The sequence below is a fragment of the Rhinatrema bivittatum genome, chromosome 9, assembly GCF_901001135.1.
Source record: "Rhinatrema bivittatum chromosome 9, aRhiBiv1.1, whole genome shotgun sequence".
NCBI classification, from domain to species: domain Eukaryota; kingdom Metazoa; phylum Chordata; class Amphibia; order Gymnophiona; family Rhinatrematidae; genus Rhinatrema; species Rhinatrema bivittatum.
Window position 1 is genome coordinate 98,654,132 of NC_042623.1, and position 21,201 is coordinate 98,675,332.

General features: G+C 40.3%; 1 protein-coding gene across 5 annotated transcripts in view; it reads left to right on the plus strand.

Annotated features, from left to right (window-relative positions):
- Nucleotides 1–21,201, plus strand: part of DOCK4 (dedicator of cytokinesis 4) — a 939,215-nt gene that overhangs the window by 789,926 nt on the left and 128,088 nt on the right. For all 5 annotated transcript variants that reach the window (XM_029615608.1, XM_029615609.1, XM_029615610.1 and 2 more), the window contains exons 36-41: nucleotides 3,231–3,379; nucleotides 10,550–10,636; nucleotides 13,122–13,226; nucleotides 17,617–17,758; nucleotides 18,662–18,828; nucleotides 19,690–19,776. In XM_029615608.1, the coding sequence (XP_029471468.1) occupies nucleotides 3,231–3,379; nucleotides 10,550–10,636; nucleotides 13,122–13,226; nucleotides 17,617–17,758; nucleotides 18,662–18,828; nucleotides 19,690–19,776 (737 nt within the window). The remainder of the gene's footprint in view (nucleotides 1–3,230; nucleotides 3,380–10,549; nucleotides 10,637–13,121; nucleotides 13,227–17,616; nucleotides 17,759–18,661; nucleotides 18,829–19,689; nucleotides 19,777–21,201) is intronic.

The following is a 21,201-nucleotide window of genomic DNA, read 5'->3' on the forward strand; positions in this document are numbered from 1 at the left end:
TGAACCATGCTGAGCAGCTAAATTTAAGTACCTAATTTCACAAGGCCCATAAATGTAGGAAGACAAAATGTGTGCAGGACTAGGGACAGGGTTATATTGCTAATTTTCAATGCTAGGTGCCTAATCAATCAAGGAAATGAATAGCAGGCCTAAATCTAGGCATGCAAACTTAAGAACCTAAGTCTGGCTGAAAATTTCCTAAATTTAGGAAGCCAAAATGTGAATGCTTTTTGAAAATTGCCCTCATAGTTCTTCCATACCTAAGCTGAAAGATTGTACAGTGGAGATATTCATCCATTGTGAACAGATGTCCTTACGGTAGTAGGAACACATGTATCTTAGGAAAGAAAGAGAATGGCACAGAGCTCGTTTGAGAAAGAATCAGAAACTGTTTGGCATTAGTGAACGCACAATTTGTTTTGCTATCCTTGAGGTAATGTGTACAAATTTGATCTGGGGATGGGCAGAAATATCTTGATTTAGAAAGGTGATCAAGAAACATTGCCCATATGGAGGTCAGTGTTCAAAACTAAACATTTAAATGAATAACATGGAGTTAGATGGAAAATTTGTGAGTTATCCATCTAAATGGCTTTGAATATTAATCTCATTCTGAATTTTACTAGGTGAGTGGTGCTTCCTGGAACACAGTCCTAGGTCACATAAAATCTTCTGGAATTGTTTGTTTAATTGACAAACCACATACCCTTTTTATAAAAACATAAAAGGGTCAATTATACCTTCCCCCTTCAGTTAATTGTATAAAATATTTTTGCTGAATTCCAGTTCTGCTGTAACAGTCAGACACATTTGTTGGCACCCAACCTCTCTTATTTGGTAACACGACTTGGAACATAAGACTTGCCATACTGGGTCACACCAAAAGTCCATCAAGCCCAGTATCTTGTTTCCAACAGTGGCCAAGCCAGCTCACAAGTACCAGGCAGGATCCCAGAGAAAAACCATATTGAATTAGAAGTAGTTGATCCCTACAAATGTTGGCTCCACAGATCACAAGTAATAATCTATTAATGTCCTTCCATAAGCCCTGAGCTCCATTTCAGGCATCATTGACTATTTTCCCATGCTTAAGTCATAAGAGTGAGCCGGTTACCATATATGGAGATTGGACACAATCGAGCTCGTGCATTAAAATGTAATGATTAAATTAAGTTAAGTCAAGCTCAACAAGATAACAGGTGAATTTTAAAAGCCCAATGTGCGCATCAATTAGAGGATACACGAATATATTGGGCCGATGTGCGTCCACTAGTGCACCATCTGCGCGCCAAGCCCTCTGGGAGACCACACAAATGTACAGCTTTTCCCGTTCCCTCTGAGGCTGCTCTGAAATCTTAGCCCAAAAATAAAAAAAAATCCCTTACCTTTATCTCACAAGTTACGCCTGCCAACTGCCGGCTCGCAATCCCCCAGCACAGCGGCCATGCGGAGGCCTCTGGCCATGCCCCCACCCCACCCCGTCCTGCCCATTTTTGCAAGCCCCGGGACTTACACGCATCCCGGCACTTTACGCGCATCGCTGGGCCTTTTGAAAATAGGCCTGGCGCGCATAACCCCTCTATGTGCGTAAATCTTTTAAAATCTGCCCCATGCGGACAGGCATGCTCTGGGCTCCCCTGCTGTGTAACTTCTATTCTGCTATGGATGGTGTCTATGCCATAAAGCAAAAAAAACCTAAACAGGTCAAGGGGGTTTTAAGGTCAGAGCTAACAGGATGGAAGGAGGGCTATTAAATTAGGAGGTTTGGCAGTCCTATCTCTTAACTAGGCAAACTGGGAATGGACTGGTTAAATAGGCAATGACATCAGTGAGTGAATCTTTTAAAATTGACCTACTTATGCAGTAGAAGTGGGATTTGTGTGCACAAGCACACATCCACTTAAAATTGAGCACACGTGCATGCAATCAGGCTATTTTGTAACATACACGCGTATGTCATAAAATAGCTGTGTCCCTGGGTGTGAGATTGCAAACATGTGCATATGTGCGCCCGCACGCTACTCTGAAAATTACCATCTTAGGCCTGGATTTATCAAAATACAATAAATATTGCATGCGATAGAAAAAGGGGTGTGTTTTATGGTAATAGGTAGTTTATCGCAATTTGCGCTAATACCTATGCGAAGCACTATCTTATTGCAATAACTTTTTTGCAATAAGTGCCAGAACTGTTGTATTTCCTACATACAGCCACTGGGGGGGCCATGTTGAGAGAGAGAGACTGAGACTAGCTATAATGCCTTCACGCTAGATAGGTATTTATATCTCTATGGGAGGCCCACCTAGTAACTTTGACATTCAAAGTGAGACGTACAAACAGAACAGTGCTCTCTTGTGAAGATTTGATGACCTTCGGAGTGAGGAAATTCACCCAAAGATGAGATTTGTGCAGTGTTCTCTCAACCTAGCTTGATGTTACCCAGGTAGAGAGTCCATTAAGCTAGGTTGAGAGAACATTGCACAAATCTCTTCTTTGGGTGAGTTTCCTCATTCCGAAGGTCATCAAATCTTCACAAGAGAGCACTGTTCTGTTCGTATGTCTCACTTTGAATATCAAAGTGGCCCCTAACCGCTACACTAATACATACACTTCACTTCAAGTTACTAGGTGGGCCTCCCATAGAGATATAAATTCCAATCTAGCATGAGGGCATTATGGCTCATATCTCTCTCTTTCTCTCTCTCTCCCTCCCTCTCCCCCCCCCCCCCCCCTCTCTCTCTCTCCCTAGGAGGGCCCTGATAGATTGGCTGGCTCTCCAGGAGCTTAAAACAGCGTGTGCAACCGCAATAAAGCCCTGTCGCATGGCTTTATGCAAATGAAAAAGGTGTAGTTAAAGCCATGTGATACGGCTTCGCAAAACTGTGAGCCCAGCCCACTTGGCCAAAATTCCCACCCCAATATCTCCCCCTTTTTCTCATTTGTATCGCACCAAACGTTATGGTACTTTCGCATGCGTTAAAGGCATTTTTTGTATGCAAAAACGCCTTAACGCATGCGAAAATGCCATATAGCACTTTGATAAATGACCCCCCTTAGTGTGTCTGTCAAATCAAAATAAAGTATAACTAGACAGTGCAACACAAATATCAATATATTTTTTTACAGTTATGTAGAATATTCTTAAAGATATTATGTATAATCTTTGGTTACTTAACAATTTATCCATTTTTTAAAATTGTATTTTATTCCTGTCCATCTTGTCTAACAGAGGCTGCCTATACCCTCTTACTTTATGATGAATTGCTTGAATGGTCTGATCGCCCTCTGAGAGAATTTCTGAATTATCCAATGCAAACAGAATGGCAACGAAAAGAATACCTTCATGTGACTATCATTCAGAATTTCGACAGGGGAAAAGTAAGTAGAGTAGTAAATGGAGTTAAGCAGTACATATTTATAAGAATACAATTAACATACAAAAAATGTTTCTTAAAGCATACAGTTGACCAAGATACCCCATAGTGAGGTGTACAAAGTTGCCTCACATAATAGAATGAAACACTCCCCCCCCCCCCACAAAAAACCTAATATCACTGTGGTGGTAAAAATCGCATCCAAATGCAATGTTAGACATTAGACGCTTGTTCACACGATTCAGTGGTTGAAAGCATCATATAAAAGAGCTCAATACATTCGCTTAAAAGATGTTTAAGGGTTGCAGAGCCCTTTAAAGCTGCTTAAGCGTTAAACACAGCTCATAATATTCATCAAGTCTCACCATGCTTGTGATGCACATTCTGTTTGAATATATATATTTTTAAATGCACTCCCAACCCAAAACTTTGACCAAAGCACTTATCTTTTAAAGCTTGCTTTTGCCACTCCGGGGGCTGATACTTTTCTACTGTTGGCCACCAATGCCTGACACAAATCGTATTTTGTTTCTCTTCCTCGGAGCAACTCAGGTGCAAATGGGATCACCCAAAGATCGACATTCAAACAATGTAAACCAACAGTGTGCTTTTCAGGTCCTACGTCTGTGGTCATTTCAAGATGGATATACACCACACCATTTCCACCTGATCCCATTTTCACCTTTCATCAAATCAATGTAGAATGAGCTATGAATGCTGTTGCTAGCATATATTAATACATTTGTGACCAGGTTTTGAGAGCTATGCTCTCTACCTGCTGACTGCAGAATGAACTGTGGGCAGAATCATCTGTATCTCATTCTTCATTGACCTGATGAATGAAGCATAGATCCTGAAAGCTAATCACAAATGTATTAGGATCAGTAAAAAGTGTCACCGTCAACTGATTTGTTAACATATATTTCTCTGTTCATCATCTCTGAATGTGAAATGCTTAAGGCAGAAGTGTTCAACTTTTTATTGGCAAAGCATAAATTTCTTTTTTTTTGGGAGCTACACAAACAACTCACTCCCACTTGTATTACAAAGCAGAACATTTCATAGATAGGTGAACCAAAACGTTTTTTTCATTGCCATACTGCTTCTTTGCTTTCATTCTATCTTCTGACTCTTCTCTTCTTCTTCTTTCTATTTTATTTGCTCTTATCTCTCCCCTCAATCACCTTTCTACCAGCCCAACCTCCCTAAACTTATCCTTCCCTGTATGTACCAGGATCAGTCCAGACAGTGGGTTATCTCCCCCTTCCAGCAGATGGAGTCAATTAGAACTTTGAAGGATGCTTCCTTATAAGGTAGTGCGCCCTCTACTAATCCTCGTATTCTCTTGACTCCAGCAGATGACAGTGGTGGCTTTCGTTCCCCACTGAGATGACTAGAAAGCTATTTTAGGAATTTTCTCTATTTTCCTCAGCTTTCCTTTCTTTTGGATGGATCAAGTCTAATTAAAAAAAAAATCTTTGAATTTTGAATTTTCTGAGAGAATTATTTGGAGAGCTTTCCTGTAGCCTCCGCTCCTGTTTTAGTGGGAGCATTCTATTGCTTGCAGAAAGTACTATTTGCAGCTCTCCCACCCTTCCCATCTCTGTTGTCAGGGTAAGTTTGTTTTTATTTCCTTTTGACAGGTTATTTCCTCTCTTCCTCTCTCCGGGGTGCAAGTCTGTGGTGCCAACCTCTCCCCCTGTGGCTGCTGTCCGACCTGCTGCCCCTGAGATGCCGTTTTCTTCGGGGCAGCCGGCACAAGAGGCGTTATTCCTCTGTGCCTCTATCTGTGGGTCGCTGAGGGATAGAGAGAGAGCAGGACTGAAGCAGAGGCTATTACACATTTCTTACAGCCACGAACCTGGTGAGCGTGAGGAAGAACAGGCTGAAGCGGAGGTTTTTCCCGCTTCCCGCAGCTTTAAACCTTGCCTGTTTCTCGCGTTAAGAACAGCTGGTTCCCTCGCGGCTCTGTCGGGGTTCCCCATGCCTCGTTCTCCGAATCTTGGTTGGTCCACCCTTTGAACCCATGCATTCCGCGACCCTCAGGGATATCGCTCTCAAGACTGTTTTCCTGGTAGCTATCTGTTCTGCCCGCAGAATCTCGGAGCTTCAAGCACTCTCGTGCAGAGAGCCCTACCTTTGTTTTATGGATTCGGGAGTTTCCTTGCGCACTGTGCCTGCTTTTCTGCCCAAGGTGGTTCTCCCTGACTGTTTTATTGGGTTTGGGATTGCCTCTCTGCTCAAATTGTTCTTCAGTGCCTTTTTTTTTCCTTTGGCTGGTTAATGGTTCATTCTGCAAGTTTGTTGTTTGACACTGTTTTGTGCCTTTTGCACACTGTTATTTGTTACTTAATTCTATTGTTCTTGATCCATCTTGATTTTCCTCTTTGCTTTGATATACTCCATACAGAGGATTAGTAGAGGGTGTACTACCTTATAAGGAAGCATCCTTCAAAGTTCTAATTGACTCCATCTACTGGAAGGGGGAGATAACCCACTGTCTGGACTGATACTTGGTACTACAGCAATGAAAATTAGCAGGTAAGGAATAATTTTCTTTTTCCTATGCCCAGCACCTTCCCTTATCCTCCTCTTCTGTTTATGTGGAGTTAGATCTAATTTCTCATCTCAATGCAAAGTTAGTCCTGATACTGTTGCTTCTCCCCATGGAGGGTCAAACACAGTTCTTTCTCTTCTATTACAATTTATTAGCCTGCTTCTACCTTTCTCTCCTGTTGCGGGAGCCAAGTCCATTAGCACCTGTTCCTTTTGCATTGAAGTCATGGTCGGTACTGCCTCTTTTTCCAACTGTTGATGAATGGCTCCTTTCCGCAAGGGTTACTCTGAGGAAACGCTGTGCGTGTTGCTACAAGCCAATTTGGAGAAAAATCTTACGAAAATAAACATTTCTACACATCGAGAGCCCCTGAGGAAGCAGCTGACGAAACACGAGCCGTGTCGGGCAGCTCGCTGTGCTACATGTTTGCAATATCGCATTGGCTACAATCCAGCTTTCCTTGATTTGATAAGTGCTATTTGTTTTTATAACGTTAAAGCACGTAAACAAAAAAATTTAAGAAAGATTGCTTGTTCACAAAAAAGATTAAAAAAATTGAGGGTTTGGACCAATGATTATAAATGTTGGATGGCAAAAATGATATGCCAACATAAATTGTGCTGTGGAATTTACCACGTGGAAATGTGAGTGCATATTTGGGTACTCTGCACAGTATTATATGAGGTCTTTACCTTCTATACATATACATATATATAAAAAAAATTTATCATTTGGGACATTTTTAGGTTCCCACCAGCGTCTGTTTGTGTTGTTTGGTATTTAGATAGTCCTTTCCACAAGGAGCAGTTACTTCCTGAGCTAGAACTTGGCCATACCACAGCCCTAATAGCCATTTGGCTCAAAGGTCACATGAGACGTCTTCAAGTGTAATTTTCAGGCTGCAGGTTCGACATTTGTGGCCTTAGCAGTTTATAAGTTAGCACAAACACACATATTATAAACTTTGTTATGATAAATGTCCTGATATTGTGAATTTTTACTTGTTTTATGGTTTCTTTCAAACCCATATGAAGCTCCAAATATAATGAAAAATTACTAGGCTTCTCAGTTCCATTTTATTGGATGTAGATATTTCTTTATATTTTACATTTCTAAGTAGATGATATTGATATTGTGATACCTTTTTATTGGACTAATATAAGAATTCTACAAAGGTGCAGATATATTTGAACTTTTGAGACTATATCCATCCATTCTACAAATGTGAACCATATGAACCTATGAAAAAGGGATCATTGTGGCTGCTACAGCTCATACGCATCTTGTCAAAATCCTTTGGCGTAGATCATCTTGGTCAGGCAGTAACACAAGATGGGTCTACTGTAAATGATTCTGTCAAGTATCTTGCTGCATTATAAAGTACAGGGCAAAGTACAGTGTCAAATACCTTTTCCGCACAGTTTAAAACATGTTCAACTGTCTCAAATGAAAGTATGTTATCCTTAAGCACTATTAACACTATTTTCTCTGTTAGTACTTATTTATGCATTCACTGTGCATTGATGAATTTTGATACAAGGCCACTTGATGCTATCAAATTATGATGCTTAATTTTTCTGAACCAGTTTACAAACCATTTTGATGCATTGTCATGGCATACCTAATGATGATGTTACTTAGCTTCTTGTTTCAGGGATAGATTTGAACTGAAAACTGTATTACCAGGAGACAGAGACATATTTCTTACTTTGAAGTGCTATCATTTTTTAATGTTACATTTCAGTGTGTTCTAGATCTAATAGATACTTAACTGGAAAAAAATTGTATTAAGACAAAGTCAGCCTTGGATACTTCTTTGGCTGTAAATCTGTAGGCTCTGACTTTACAAGATAGAAACTCAGATTGGACAGAAGTCCTTCAGTGTTTGCCCATCTTTTGGCATGCACAGTTTTTTGCCTTGTGCTATATTTATTCCATGGATGAGTTTTATGCTATTTCAGAATTGCACAGGCTCAATAATTTGCTGCATATTTATGTGAGGAAGGAGTTGTACAGTTTGTATAGTGATGGGAACTGCAGAAATTTTGCACAAACTTAAATATGGGACAAATACAGAATTATGCATGCTATAAATACAGTTTGTGACAGCTTTGTGATTTATTTTTGTCTAAGCCTTATGATATCACTTTGTTTTGGTATTGTGGTGACAAGTGAATTAGAATTAAGTTCTGACATTAGAACTTTACTTGATTAAAATCCAACATTTCACTTAGTTTTGTGTAAACCCCACCGATAGTAGGGGCCATATAAATCACCTTTCAGCTGTGTGATTTAAAATGGGCATGTCCAGGTATGGGGAGGAGAGCTGGAGCAGAAAAAAAACCCATAATGGAATTAAATACACAATGGAGGTCATTTTCAAAAGGATTTATATGTATAAATAGAATTTTGAAAATTGCTATAATATATACTACTTTTACACATGTAAATCTTTTTGAAAATAAACATTTAGACTTTTATACTCTATAAGAAACAGAAGCATATATCATTATAATAAAAGAATAATTTATTAGCATAGGAAAATTAAGGAAATTTTTGTAAGTTACAACAGAAAACCACTAATCCCATCCTATACCTCAGTTTGATTTGCTTCAATCAAATAAAAAATTCCCACCTAAATTCATCCTTATATATATCTCTCTCTGTCTCTAAACAGAATCACCCATCTTTTAGATTTAATTTAAAAGATTTATTTTATTTATTTATTTATTTATTTATTTGGAGCTTTTATATACCGAGGTTTAGCGAAAGCCTTCACCCCGGTTTACATTGGAACAAACAATTATACATAGAACATGTCATATAACAAAAATTTATGCATAGAACAGGTCGTGGAACAGGTTGTAACAAGTTATAACTGAAATCATTTAAAGGGAGAGAAGGTGAAACAATGAAGGTAGTTAAGAACTAGGGGCTCGGGGCAATGCAGGTTCATATATAGGTTAGGTAGGAAACATCTAATATTTATAACGGATTATAATAAAACAGTTATTGATATAATTGGGGATACATGTGTACAGCGGGGTTATGTCTAGCGTAAACTGCTAACAGGTTCCTGGGGGCTGGGAAGATAGCAGAGGAGAGGGGGGGAAGTAGGAGGGAGGACCAGGGGGAAGGGGGGTGGTGTCGGTGGAGGGTGTAAGCTCGGGTAGTCTAAATGTAGGGTCTGAGAGTAGAGGGTTGGAGGGGGGGGGAGGGATGAAGGAGGCAGGGAGGAGAAGGGGGTGGGAGGCATGAGGTAGAGATGGGGGTAAAGACTGAGAAAGAGGATGATATCAAAAGGAAATGAAAGGTAGGGATTAGTGGAGTTAGCCTATGTCATCACGAGTGTAATTAGCCTATGCCATCTCTGAAAGTCTGGCTGAAGATCCATGTTTTCAGTTCTTTTTTGAATGATTTGCTTTCACTGATTGAGCTGAGGTAGTGTGGCATTCCATAGGTTTGGCCCCGCGATGGAGAGAGCTCTGTTTCTGGTATTCGTAAGCTTCGCCATGGGGTATGCGGGTACGTCAAGTAGTAGTTTGCTGGCAGCTCTGGTGTTCCGTTGAGGTTTGTGTAGATGGAGCATTTTACTGATTGAGGAGTTGTCCGTATTGTGTAATGCGTTATGAATGATAGTAAGGGTTTTGTATTCTATTCTCTGTGTATTAGTTTTATAATTATAAGTTTTATATAATTTTTATATAATTATATATAAGTTTTATATAATTATAAGTTTTATATTATAAGATGTATTAGTATTCAATCCCTTGCCTTTTAGCTAATAAGAATGAATAAGTAATATATTGCATACCTAAGCACTGATGCAAAGATATACCTTTCATCATTTCAAATATAAATTAGTATTTCATATGCTGAACAAGAATGTTAATTATAATAAATTCTAGTATCTCCCCTTTCTAGTAATGCCACCTTAGTGTCACTGGTGGCCAACAAATGGCTTTTCCAATAGTACCACATATTTCATATTGATGACATCAACCTTCCCCACTTATTATCAATTCAAAAGGAAATACAGCTTTCAAGTACCCATCATAAATAAGATAGATTAAACTTTTCAAACAAACGTCTGCTGACTTCAACCCTTAGGCATTTCTTCTTTGGCTGACAAAAGGACTGCAAAAAATTGTCTACGTCACCATATTTAGCTTGAAAAATGCTTCTACCAGGCACTGACTAGCATTTGTTTGATGATTAATTTGAGAAATCACTTTTATGAATAAAAAAGAAGAGCATTTTATCCATGAAGACATTTTGCTTCTATAATAGATGTTATATTGACAGGTTAGATGGAAATGATCTTGGAGTATGTACCATAACTCAGCAAAGAATTTTTAAACTTGTAGCTCATTTGTTTTGCCTACAATAATAAACTGCAATCAAACAGATGTATTTTTTGTCTTTGTTGCTTCTATGGAGAAAGAAAGAAAAGTCATTATGAAAGAAATTATAATTTAGTAGTCACCATTTGACTTCTATTCAGTTATAGCAGCAATGGAACATTTATTTATAATGCATTTGAGTTCACCTTTAAAAATAAAACACTCCAGTTGGATTCTTTTGTCTGCTTACTTTTTTAAAATTTGTTTGCCACAGTGTTGGGAGAATGGAATCATCCTGTGTAGGAAACTTGCAGAACAGTATGAGAGCTACTATGACTACAGAAATCTCAGCAAGATGAGGGTAATGTAATTATATATACTGCAATCCATTAGAACTCTTTGTTAAGAAGTTTTATTTAATGACTATGAAATTTAAATGTAAGAACACATATTTTTCTATGATCTACATATAAATCTAAGATTAGGAATGTGGTTTTTTTTATGAGTTAGTGTCAAAGTAGATGAAAATCTGAAGGTATCAGTTCTTCCCCACCAACAAAAAAGCCTATATTTGCCTTTCTTGTCAACTAGAGAGATTCAGACCCACACAGTGCATGGGTGGATCATAAATGCCAAATCCATCTGCAAAAGCTTGACCTTTTTTTTTTTTTTTTTTAATAAACTTAAATCAGCATACTTTTCAACTGAATGATTTCAAAGGTGTGCTCTTCTTGGTTTGCATACCCATCACCTCGGCTTTGAACAGGCTCTCACTGCTGTTCATTTATGTGAAGCAGAGCCCTGTGACTCATCAGGTCTTTTTTTATGATTGAAATAAATTACTTAAAAAGTATAATAAAAGTGCTGCTTTGCTTCCATTTATACTGATAGGAGTGGTTGAAATAAAATGTGAACTGTCAAAAAAAACTACAATATAGTGATGTGTGCAGCATACTGAATATAGCTTTTGTCTCCTACTTCCCTTCTACTGAAATAGAAGCATATTTGAACCATTCATTTCTGGCCCAACTGATAACTTATATGCAGCTAACATGCAGCTTTGCATCTGTAGTTTATTCATTAGAAGAGGCCTAGTCAACCTTTTCCAGATACATGGCCACATACTAAGTTTGTATTGGACTACAGGGGGTGGATTTTAAGAGCCCTGCTCGCGTAAATCCGCCCGGATTTACGCGAGCAGGGCCCTGCGCGCCGGTGCGCCTATGTTCAATAGGCCTACCGGCGCGCGCAGACCCCGGGACTCGCGTAAGTCCCGGGGTTTTCCGAGGGGGGCGTGTCGGGGGCATGTTGAGGGGGCGGGCCCGATCCGCGTGGCGTTTTCGGGGCGGGACGTAGCGTTTCGGGGGCGGGCCCGGGGGCGTGGTTATGGCCCGGCACGCTAGCGGCCCGCTGGCACGCGGGGATTTACGTCTCCCTCCGGGAGGCGTAAATCCCCCGACAAAGGTAAGGGGGGGTTTAGACAGGGCCGGGCGGGTGGGTTAGGTAGGGGAAGGGAGGGGAAGGTGAGGGGAGGGCAAAAGAAAGTTCCCTCCGAGGCCGCTCCGATTTCGGAGCGGCCTCGGAGGGAACGGAGGTAGGCTGCGCGGCTCAGCGCGCGCCGGCTATACGGAATCGATAGCCTTGCGCGCGCTGATCCCGGATTTTAGCGGCTACGCGCGTATCTACTAAAATCCCGCGTACTTTTGTTTGCGCCTGGAGCGCCAACAAAAGTACACGAACGCGCCGTTTTTGTAAATCTACCTCCAGGTGTTTAGATATTGAGCCAAAGGAATGAAGTGCTTTGTAGAGACAAAATAATCATAAAAGCCTAGGTGTTGAGAAATCATCCAATAATTATTCAGTGTTGTAATCTCTTACAGTGAATCAGAGGTATGAAACTGACCCATTTGGGTAAATATGGAAAGTTGTAAGCTGAGTCGCTGGATAGTCTTTCAAAGGTATAGGCAGAGTGAAGTTGATGATTTAAGTTGAATTAACTTCAGAGTCTTTCAGTGGGCTTGGCAGAATAACAGAACTTGGGCTTGAAAATAACAGGAACATAACTACTGAAAAATACACAAGAAGGGTAACTTTCAAAGGGACTTCCATGGGTAAAACAATGTTTTATGGACAGAAATTACCTTTAAAAAAATCGCCAGTGTGCAGGTAAACTTATGCACGTATGTCATGTCCACAAGTTAGTTTCCCTGGATTGGGCATAGGCGTTCCTGGGGGCAGAGTTGGGAAAGGGGTTTGAATTTAAGCGCATGAGTTTAGATTTTGAAGTGTGTGCATTAAAATTTTCACAAAAAAAATTTGTGTGGATGTTTTAGCAGATGTAATTGCTGGTAGATTTGGTAGGATAATTTTCAAAGTAGACTGTGTGTAAGTCTGCTTTGAAAATTGGTGTAATTTATGCATATAGTTGTCAAATTTTTGTATGCATTATTTTACAAAATTCCTCCCATAATGGTACATAATACTTAAATTGAAAATATGGAAACCAGGTACAGTATATACTGTATGAAATTATAAAATCTGTTAGTTAGATTTTCTTGTTCTGCCCTATCTTGGTATGCATCTTTCCCAACTACTGGGCTGAAGCCCTGGCAATAAAAATAATTATTGCAAATTGCTTAGAGGATTTTTCTGGTCTCTCTGGGATAAACTATGAGCATAGTATCAACAGATTTGGTGTGCAGCTGCTATTAATACTGAGAGTTGCATGACTCTTGTGCTTGCTAACAATTTTTTATAGAAACATAACTAGTTGGAAGGCTTCTTTAGAGTTTTAGATAAAGTTGGAAGTGGTAAATATTCTGATTGTGTTTTTTTGTTGATTTCAGATGATGGAGGCCTCACTCTATGATAAAATTATGGACCAACAGCGCTTAGAACCTGAATTTTTCAGAGTTGGATTCTATGGGAAAAAATTCCCATTTTTCTTAAGAGTAAGTAATTTAAGATTGATAAGTTGTTAACTTTGTCTCCTTTATTTTTGTCTGTCTTTCCTTAACAGAATTATTCAATAGGTGTAGTATTTTAGCTAAGATTAACAACTAACTACAGTATATTGGCTATAACACAAAAATTCCCAGAAAATTAAAACATGATCAATAAGGAGTATTTTATTCTGCTGTTTCTCATTTGCACAAAAACACTCATATGCTTTTATTATTTTATGATATCAAAATTTAGATTCACCATTTGCCCTCTGGGGGCACTGGCATTGGCAGAGTAATATTTTATAGAATAATTTTGTTCTGTGTAAACCTGACTTCCTCAGAGAAAGTAGCAAATTGCTAGCAATAAATCTTGGACTAATTATAGCAGCAGTCTTTCTAGCCAAGGACATTGAATTAATCACTGCTTTTTTCCTTTGTTTTTGTGTAGTGTTCAGTTCTGAGCATACTGGTTTCTTAATCTTTGAAAACCCAGAGAAGTTGGGTGGATCACTTCTGGCTGATGTGTAATACTCCTCTTTTATAAAGTTTTGTTTACCTGGGAAAGTTCAGTATTTGTGGAAGTGTGCAGAACCTTGCACTAGGGCAATGTTTCTCAAACCTATCCTGGGGGACCCCCATCCAGTCAGGTTTTCATGAGTTATCCTGGGGGACCCCCATCCAGTCAGGTTTTCATGAGTTATCCTGGGGGACCCCCATCCAGTCAGGTTTTCATGAGTTAAATTTGCTACAGTGCCTCCATAGTATCCAAATTTTATCTCATGCATATTCATTGTGGATATCCTGAAAACCTGACTGGATGGGGGTTGCCCAGAAGAGGTTTGAGAACCATTGCCCAAGTTTCAGTTTCAGATGTGAGGCTTACCCTAGTGCCTCTGCACTAGGGTAAGCCTCACATCTATTCTTGTAGTCCATCTTGCCGTGAAATTCATTGGACTGGGAGTTCACTTGCAACTGTGCAGTCATTCACTTTGGATATGAAATTAGAGAAGACAGCCTCTTTTTGCATATCTAGTGGCAGGAAGAACTTGGAGGTGCCCACTGATGACATCATCATCTCAGCCCTATAAATGGCTGACACAGAGACCCCTCCAGTGACTTGACAATAGGTTGACTCCAACAGAATAGTGCTTTGCCTCTGCATATTCCTGGTTCTGGGTTCCTGATGCCTGCTGTGTGACTACCAATGAAGGAATGTACCGAGCAGTTCAAAATAGGCGCATGAAATGAAACATCCTGTTGACATGCACTTGTCAATATAATAATAACCCTTAAAGTTAAACCCCTAAAGGGGATAGCAGTCAGGGTGAACTGACAGCAGGTGAAAGGCAGACCCAATGCCTGCCTTAGCCATCAGGGTGCCACAGCCACAACCCCTAAGCAATTCAAAAGCATTATCAAAGGAGGCATAATGAACTGTGCATTCTTCTGCTGGGCTGTGCGTGCCCTCCAAGGACCCTTCGGGATATGATAGGTTATGTATCAATCTAAATTTCCTGAGTTCCTGTTTTGAAATGACAGCAATTGGGGTCAACATCATGTTGGGGAAAGGCCTGGATCTGAATGGGTGATGGACATGACCCAGTTGGATTTCTTTTACCAATTTAGCTTTGGCAAAGGCAGTGAGGTGTGTAGAATAGTGCACTGCATATATCCTGCACATATGTAGTTATAGCACTATGAAGCACTGATCACTGAACTTGCCAGAGAATCATCCAGCACAGATGACATCATTCCTGGAAGGATGGAACTAAGTTTGTTATTCTAACTGATAAGAAGAGGCCTGTGGCCTATAAGTAAGAACAAGCTAAAGTACACATGTTAAAACATATATTGATTGGTTATTAAAGGTAATGGGTGTGGATTATGCAGATGACTGATAATAGCAGACCCCAGACCCTTTATAAGCTGATGCACATGTTAAGATCTCTGAGCAGATTTTAAACAGACTTTGTACACCTTTGCTTGTACTAAATTCTTTCTGTATTTTTCTGCTCCTAGAGGAATTATCCGCCTTCCTCTATTTACTTATCTGTATTAATAAACCCCTTTCTTTATTACCGTCTGAAGCTGGTATTCATTCTGTAATTAGATGCAGGGGAAGCCCCTCTTTTAACAGGTGGCAGGCAGACTTGGAGTTCAGAAGCGAACTGCTGATTGGCCCACAGTAAGGAAGTCTAAATCCATCCCTAAAACCATCCAAAAGTGTCGTAGCAGCTAGCAGATCCAGATATCTCAAAAGCCAAGACTCCATAGATCTCCAGCTATAACAGGGGTCAGTGCCTTGGAAAGCAATGAATCCCTATTTCCATGAATTGGTTCCCCCTTTTTTGGGAAATTTTGAGAATGGGTGGGGTGTGGTGCATGTGTACCAAAACAGGCAATCAGTGAGCAAACAGTTGTTTCTGTTAAATCACCAGCAGATGTTTGAAGGGGCCGAGTTCCCTTTAACCTGCAAACTGCTGCTGGCAAGGGCCCAAAAGGGATGCGTCACCTGATGGGAATCATGGGAATTTACATCCAGCCCTTGCCTGGGCATGTGGGTAAGCCTGAGTCTTCCAAGTCACTTTTGGGTTGCCAGCCATTTTTTTTCCTGAGGGCTTCATCATAATTAAGCCAAGCAAAAGCCTTCGTATTGCTTGAAGGCACCCAAAATGGCATCAATGTAAAACCATAACATGAAAGTTTGGGAAATAGCCTTAAAGGTAACTGTGGCAATGCATGCAAACGTTCTAACCCAATTAACCATTTCCCACTGGGGAGGCCTAATGGACAACTCTTCCTTCTTTCTCTTGCGGTGTGTTTGACCCTGCTTCCTGAGTCCCTGAAGTAACTGAAAAATATTGATGTAATGGTACCTCCTGATCCTGCGTTGCAGGGATTTATGAATGGCATCCCATGGCCCACAAGAACTGGATGAACTACTCGAGCAATGACTATTAGATTTATGTGAGTGTCTCCTCGATTAATGCCTGCACCTGCCCTCAGCTGGAAGATCACTTTTACCTGGAACTTATGTGGACTGGATGTTCGACTCCTGTAGACTAGGGCTGCAGAGAGATAGCACGGTGGATTGCTGGCCAGAAGCCCCCACCATAGATATAGGAAGGCAAGGCTGGACCATCTGCAATGGTGGCAATTGCATATCATTTGCTGCCATGGCTATGTAATAGAAGAAGGGGGGAACCAGCGCAGGGGTCGCCCTTTGAAAGGATCCAGGAATGCTCCTGCTACTGTCACCTAGCATCGGGTGAACTCCACTCGAGGAATTTTCCAAGCATTGGACATGCTCACCTTGCCCATGAGGAGGGCAAGAGGGGCAATCATGCTATTCGTGATGTCTGTGCCAATAGTGACAATAGCCAAACTCAAAGCAAGTCCTCAAGTAGGATCTCCACTCACGAGCCTGGAAGAGGTGACACCAGATGTCATTGTCATGCCATCCCTGTTCAAATTCATATGGTACGGACCTGTTCTCTCTGTGATGATCAAAATGATTCCAGCAGGACTAGTGCCCGTTATCATCAAATGAGCTTGATCCACTTTGCCATGGGACCTCATGGAGGTTTTGTGACTATATCCTCTGCTGAAGTCCTCAGGATTGCTATGAGGTCCATCAGACCTACCCAAGTAACTTTCGGGGACAGGGCATGGAATCTTCTCTCCATGCCCTAACACGGATGGACCCTGATCGGCCAGGTGGTTGTCCCTTGGTCTGCTGCCCAGGAAAGAGAGGCTGTTCTGGGGAACTACAGCACTGTCATTAGACATGGGAAAGATAGGAGCTGGAGGAAACTAAGTAGGGATCTTTGGTGCTTTGCTAACCAAGATGATGGATAACAAGGAGGAAATCAAAAAAGGCTGTCCTGGTTAAGGAGAAATCTTGTAGGAGTACACACACTGTGGTGGCAGCTGGGATAGATACTTAGCAGTGTGTACAGAATAACTGGACAGACTGGATGGACCTGATGGCCTTTTTCTGCTGTCATTTAGTATGTTACTATTGAGCTAATAGGCCAGGGGTAGCCAACTGTGATCCTCAAGAACCACAAACAGGCCAGGTTTTTAAGATATCCCAATGAATATGCCTGAGACATATTTATATACAATGGAGGCAGTGCATGCAGATCTATTGCATACATATTCCTAGCCACAATTAATATGCATGAGATACATTTTCATGCTCTGAGTCTCCAGTGTATGCAGATCTATCTCATCATAGTCATTACAAAAATCCTAAAATCAGACCTGTTAGGTTTATTTCTAGGACAGGGATAAGAGACACTGCATTATACTGTTGAAGATGTGTCTTCCTATTTTCCATTATGGCTTCAAATTGTTTTCAGCTAACTAGCACTGCTTTCTCTCTCCTGCTTAGAATAAGGAGTTTGTTTGCCGAGGACATGACTATGAGAGACTGGAGGCCTTCCAACAGCGAATGCTGAACGAGTTCCCACATGCAATTGCTATGCAACATGCCAATCAACCAGATGAGACCATCTTTCAAGCAGAAGCACAGTGTATCCTTATATAAGGAAAATATTCATTCTGTTGTCATATTGTCAGAAATGAATGTTAGAACACTGCAGATCATTTCAGAATACATCAGTTCTATGTGTATTTGCTTGCAAATTGTTTCTAGCTATTATGGTGTACACACAATTTTCTGTGAAAGGTATTAATCATTAGACATGATGGGGAACATGTTGGAGAACACACGAGGCCACACATAGCTTGAGGGGCAGAGATGTGAAGTGTATCCAAGTGCTATAATCCACCCAATTGTGTGATAACATTACCAACCATATTCAATCAAGTGTCTAATTGCACAGAATTTATTTTAGTTTGAAGATGATGTTTTTGTTGTTTTTGTAATTGAAAAAATTGGAAGCATCTATGTTTATGAAACCACTTGTGGTTGCTTGTGACAAATATGCTGCTTAAATTCTTAGCACTATTCTATAAGTTATGTTAAGGCTTAGTAACAAACAAATGTTGAGTTGTCTACACCGCTGCATTCAACTTGACTTTAAATTTCAACATGCCGTCATGGTGATTTGCATCTTAAGAATGTGAACAAATGACAAAAAATTAATTATATAAATGGTCTATAATTATTCTGTAATTGTGCATATGCAGGGTAATACTAAATCCTTTTTGCAGTCTTCTAGGACTGGAATGGATTGAACTACCACTACATGAAAATAAAGTTAGAAGCAAATTAGGATTCCCAAAATATTTTTTAAAAAGTCTTTCTGAAAATGCACACTGAATGTGGCAACAAATAATTGTATTTACAGATGTATAAGGTATTTTTGGAATTCATTATGCATGTAACCTTTACTCTTGTAAACCTCAAAAACTGCCAGGACATAACATTCAAAATTGGTTAGTTGCTTTGTATCTTAACTCTTCATGTGCAGATCTGCAAATGTATGCAGTGGCACCAATTCCTGAGAGCCAGGAGGTTCTACAGAGAGAGGCCATTCCTGATAACATCAAAAGTTTTTATAAAGTCAATCATATCTGGAGATTCAGGTATGACCGGCCTTTCCACAAAGGAACAAAGGACAAGGAGAATGAGTTCAAGGTATTGTGCATATCTTCCATTACTGATGGCTAGGAAACAAAAAAAAGCAATTAATTCTCATGACTAGATTGTTGAATGAAGCCTGTGATGAGACATCCATCAAAAGCATTGTGCATGCAATGAGAAGTCACAGTTCATTGCCATAGTACTGTGCTTTTAATTACTAAGATTAGAGAAATTATAAATGTGAGATAGCTGCAGAAATCGGTTTGGGGTTGTTGTCCAGTCAGTGCCATTCAGAGAGCAGTTTTGGGATCTTTTTGGTGATGCAGAGTACCATATACCTTCTTGTGAATAGCTAAATAGTACTAGGAAGGGTTTGAAACTGATTGTCACTGTCAGCCACTTGATACTAACATAGAGAAGATGAAAATGAACTGGAAGACACAGAATATTTTAAGATTCCCTTTGCACGATAGCTTGTCATCCCTGCATATTCCAATCTTCTTTGCTTGTGTACCTTAAAAATATATATATGAGATCCGTTTTCAGAAGCATTTAACCTGCTAATTCAGAAGTTAGCTGGCTAATTTAATATTATGGCACTTATCCAGCTAAGTTCTAGCCAGCTAGTTTTCTCTCTGTTAATGTATATTGTAGGGTACAACACAAAAATCAGAAAAAGAAAGTGTCAACATTTACTTTGGACCTCTTGTAGAGGCTTAGCAGTTCCTTTGCTAAATCTAACAAGGAAACATACATGGAGGTATAATTAAAAAGAGGGCCTCTAAAACAAGGGAAAGTAGTAGCCAAAAACAATGGATAATCTAAATTTCATGTTTAAAACAGTATAATCATATTATATGCCTTGCATACCTTAAATGTTAACAGTTTTTTGCAAATATTGTCGCTGTATTACAGAGTCTTTGGGTGGAACGAACTACATTGACCTTAGTGCAGAGTTTACCTGGAATCTCTCGGTGGTTTGAAGTGGAAAAGCGTGAAGTGGTGAGTATAAGCAACTACTATCTCCACTTTTAGGGCCTCATTTTCTAAAGTATCGCAGGCCTGCGATACTTTAGGGAATGAGGGGTGGGGGCCGAAACGGGGGTGTGGTCCTGCGCTAGCCAGCAGCGATCACACCGCCACAGTGTGATCACTGCCGGTTTCGCACCCAATAGCGCCACCATAGAAGGTGTAGCTATTGGGCGCGAAGTAGGACGCGAAAAGGCCCTTACCTTTTCGTCGTCCACGGCGTCTTCACGGAGTTGGCCCCGGTGACGCCCCGACTCCTCCTCTTCCGGGGCTGACTCCTCCCCATCTTGGTATCGCACGTGATAAGGGACGTTTCACACACTGAAAAGTCCCTTATCGCGTGCGATCCGCCTGGTAAATGACCCCCTTAGTTTGGTACAGGTTGAACATACTAGTTTCTACTTCAGGTCACTTACCTTAATTGGAAAATTGGTAGCTGTTCCATTCTGATTCAAAGATAATATTGTCATAATGTTTGTTCAGTCAAATTCTTATTATGATATTAGTCTAGTCATAAAATAATTTTTACATTGCACAAAGAAGATATTGTAAAAGGATTCCATTGCACTAATAAAGTAGTAAAGGCGCATTGACCCCTTTCTGTCAAACACTGCATTCACCTTCCATGGTTATAAATATATTGCCTGTTTAAGGGCTTATGCAGTAAATTTCAGCGTGCATGTTAAGGCCTTCTTCTGGACACTAAAACTATTACTACTGCTACTTATTACTTCTATAGTGCCACTCAGCGGATGCAGCACTGTTTAAAAATACCCAAGAGACAGTTCCATCTCAGTAGAGCATGCAATCTAATCAAGGCATGCAGAGAGCAAAAGAGACTTTGGGAATTTATTTTTATTTAGAAAACTGTTAAAATTAGTAAAGGTATTGCCAAGATATTCGGGCATTAAGATTTAAAATCAGCCTCAAAGACGTGGGTTTTTAGACTGGATTTGAATAAAGCCAGAGCGGGAGAATGAAACACCAACTGACGAAGCCTGTTCCATGCCTAGGGTGCAGCAAAGTGGATGGCATGGGGTTGAGAGTTCACAAGGAGGGGTGCAGGGACAGAGAAAAAAGGAGAGAGAGTGGGGAACTTCAGACTGAAGGCTCTTCTGAGTAAGTTAAGAGGGGCTTGAATTGTATGTGGAAATGGATAGGGACCCAATATAGTGACTTGAGAAATGAGTTCTCTGAGTGTAGCAACTTTAATGAAAGGTAAGTTATGCAGCTGAATTTTTGAAAGATTGTAGTGGAGAGAGATGGTTCACTGGGAGACCTGTGAGAAGTAAGTTGCAGTAGTCGAAGCAAGAGGTAATGAGAGAGTGGGCAACGGTTTTGGTAATGTGTTGAGAATGAAAGGCACAGAATTTGTTCGTTATACGGAGAGACTAGCAA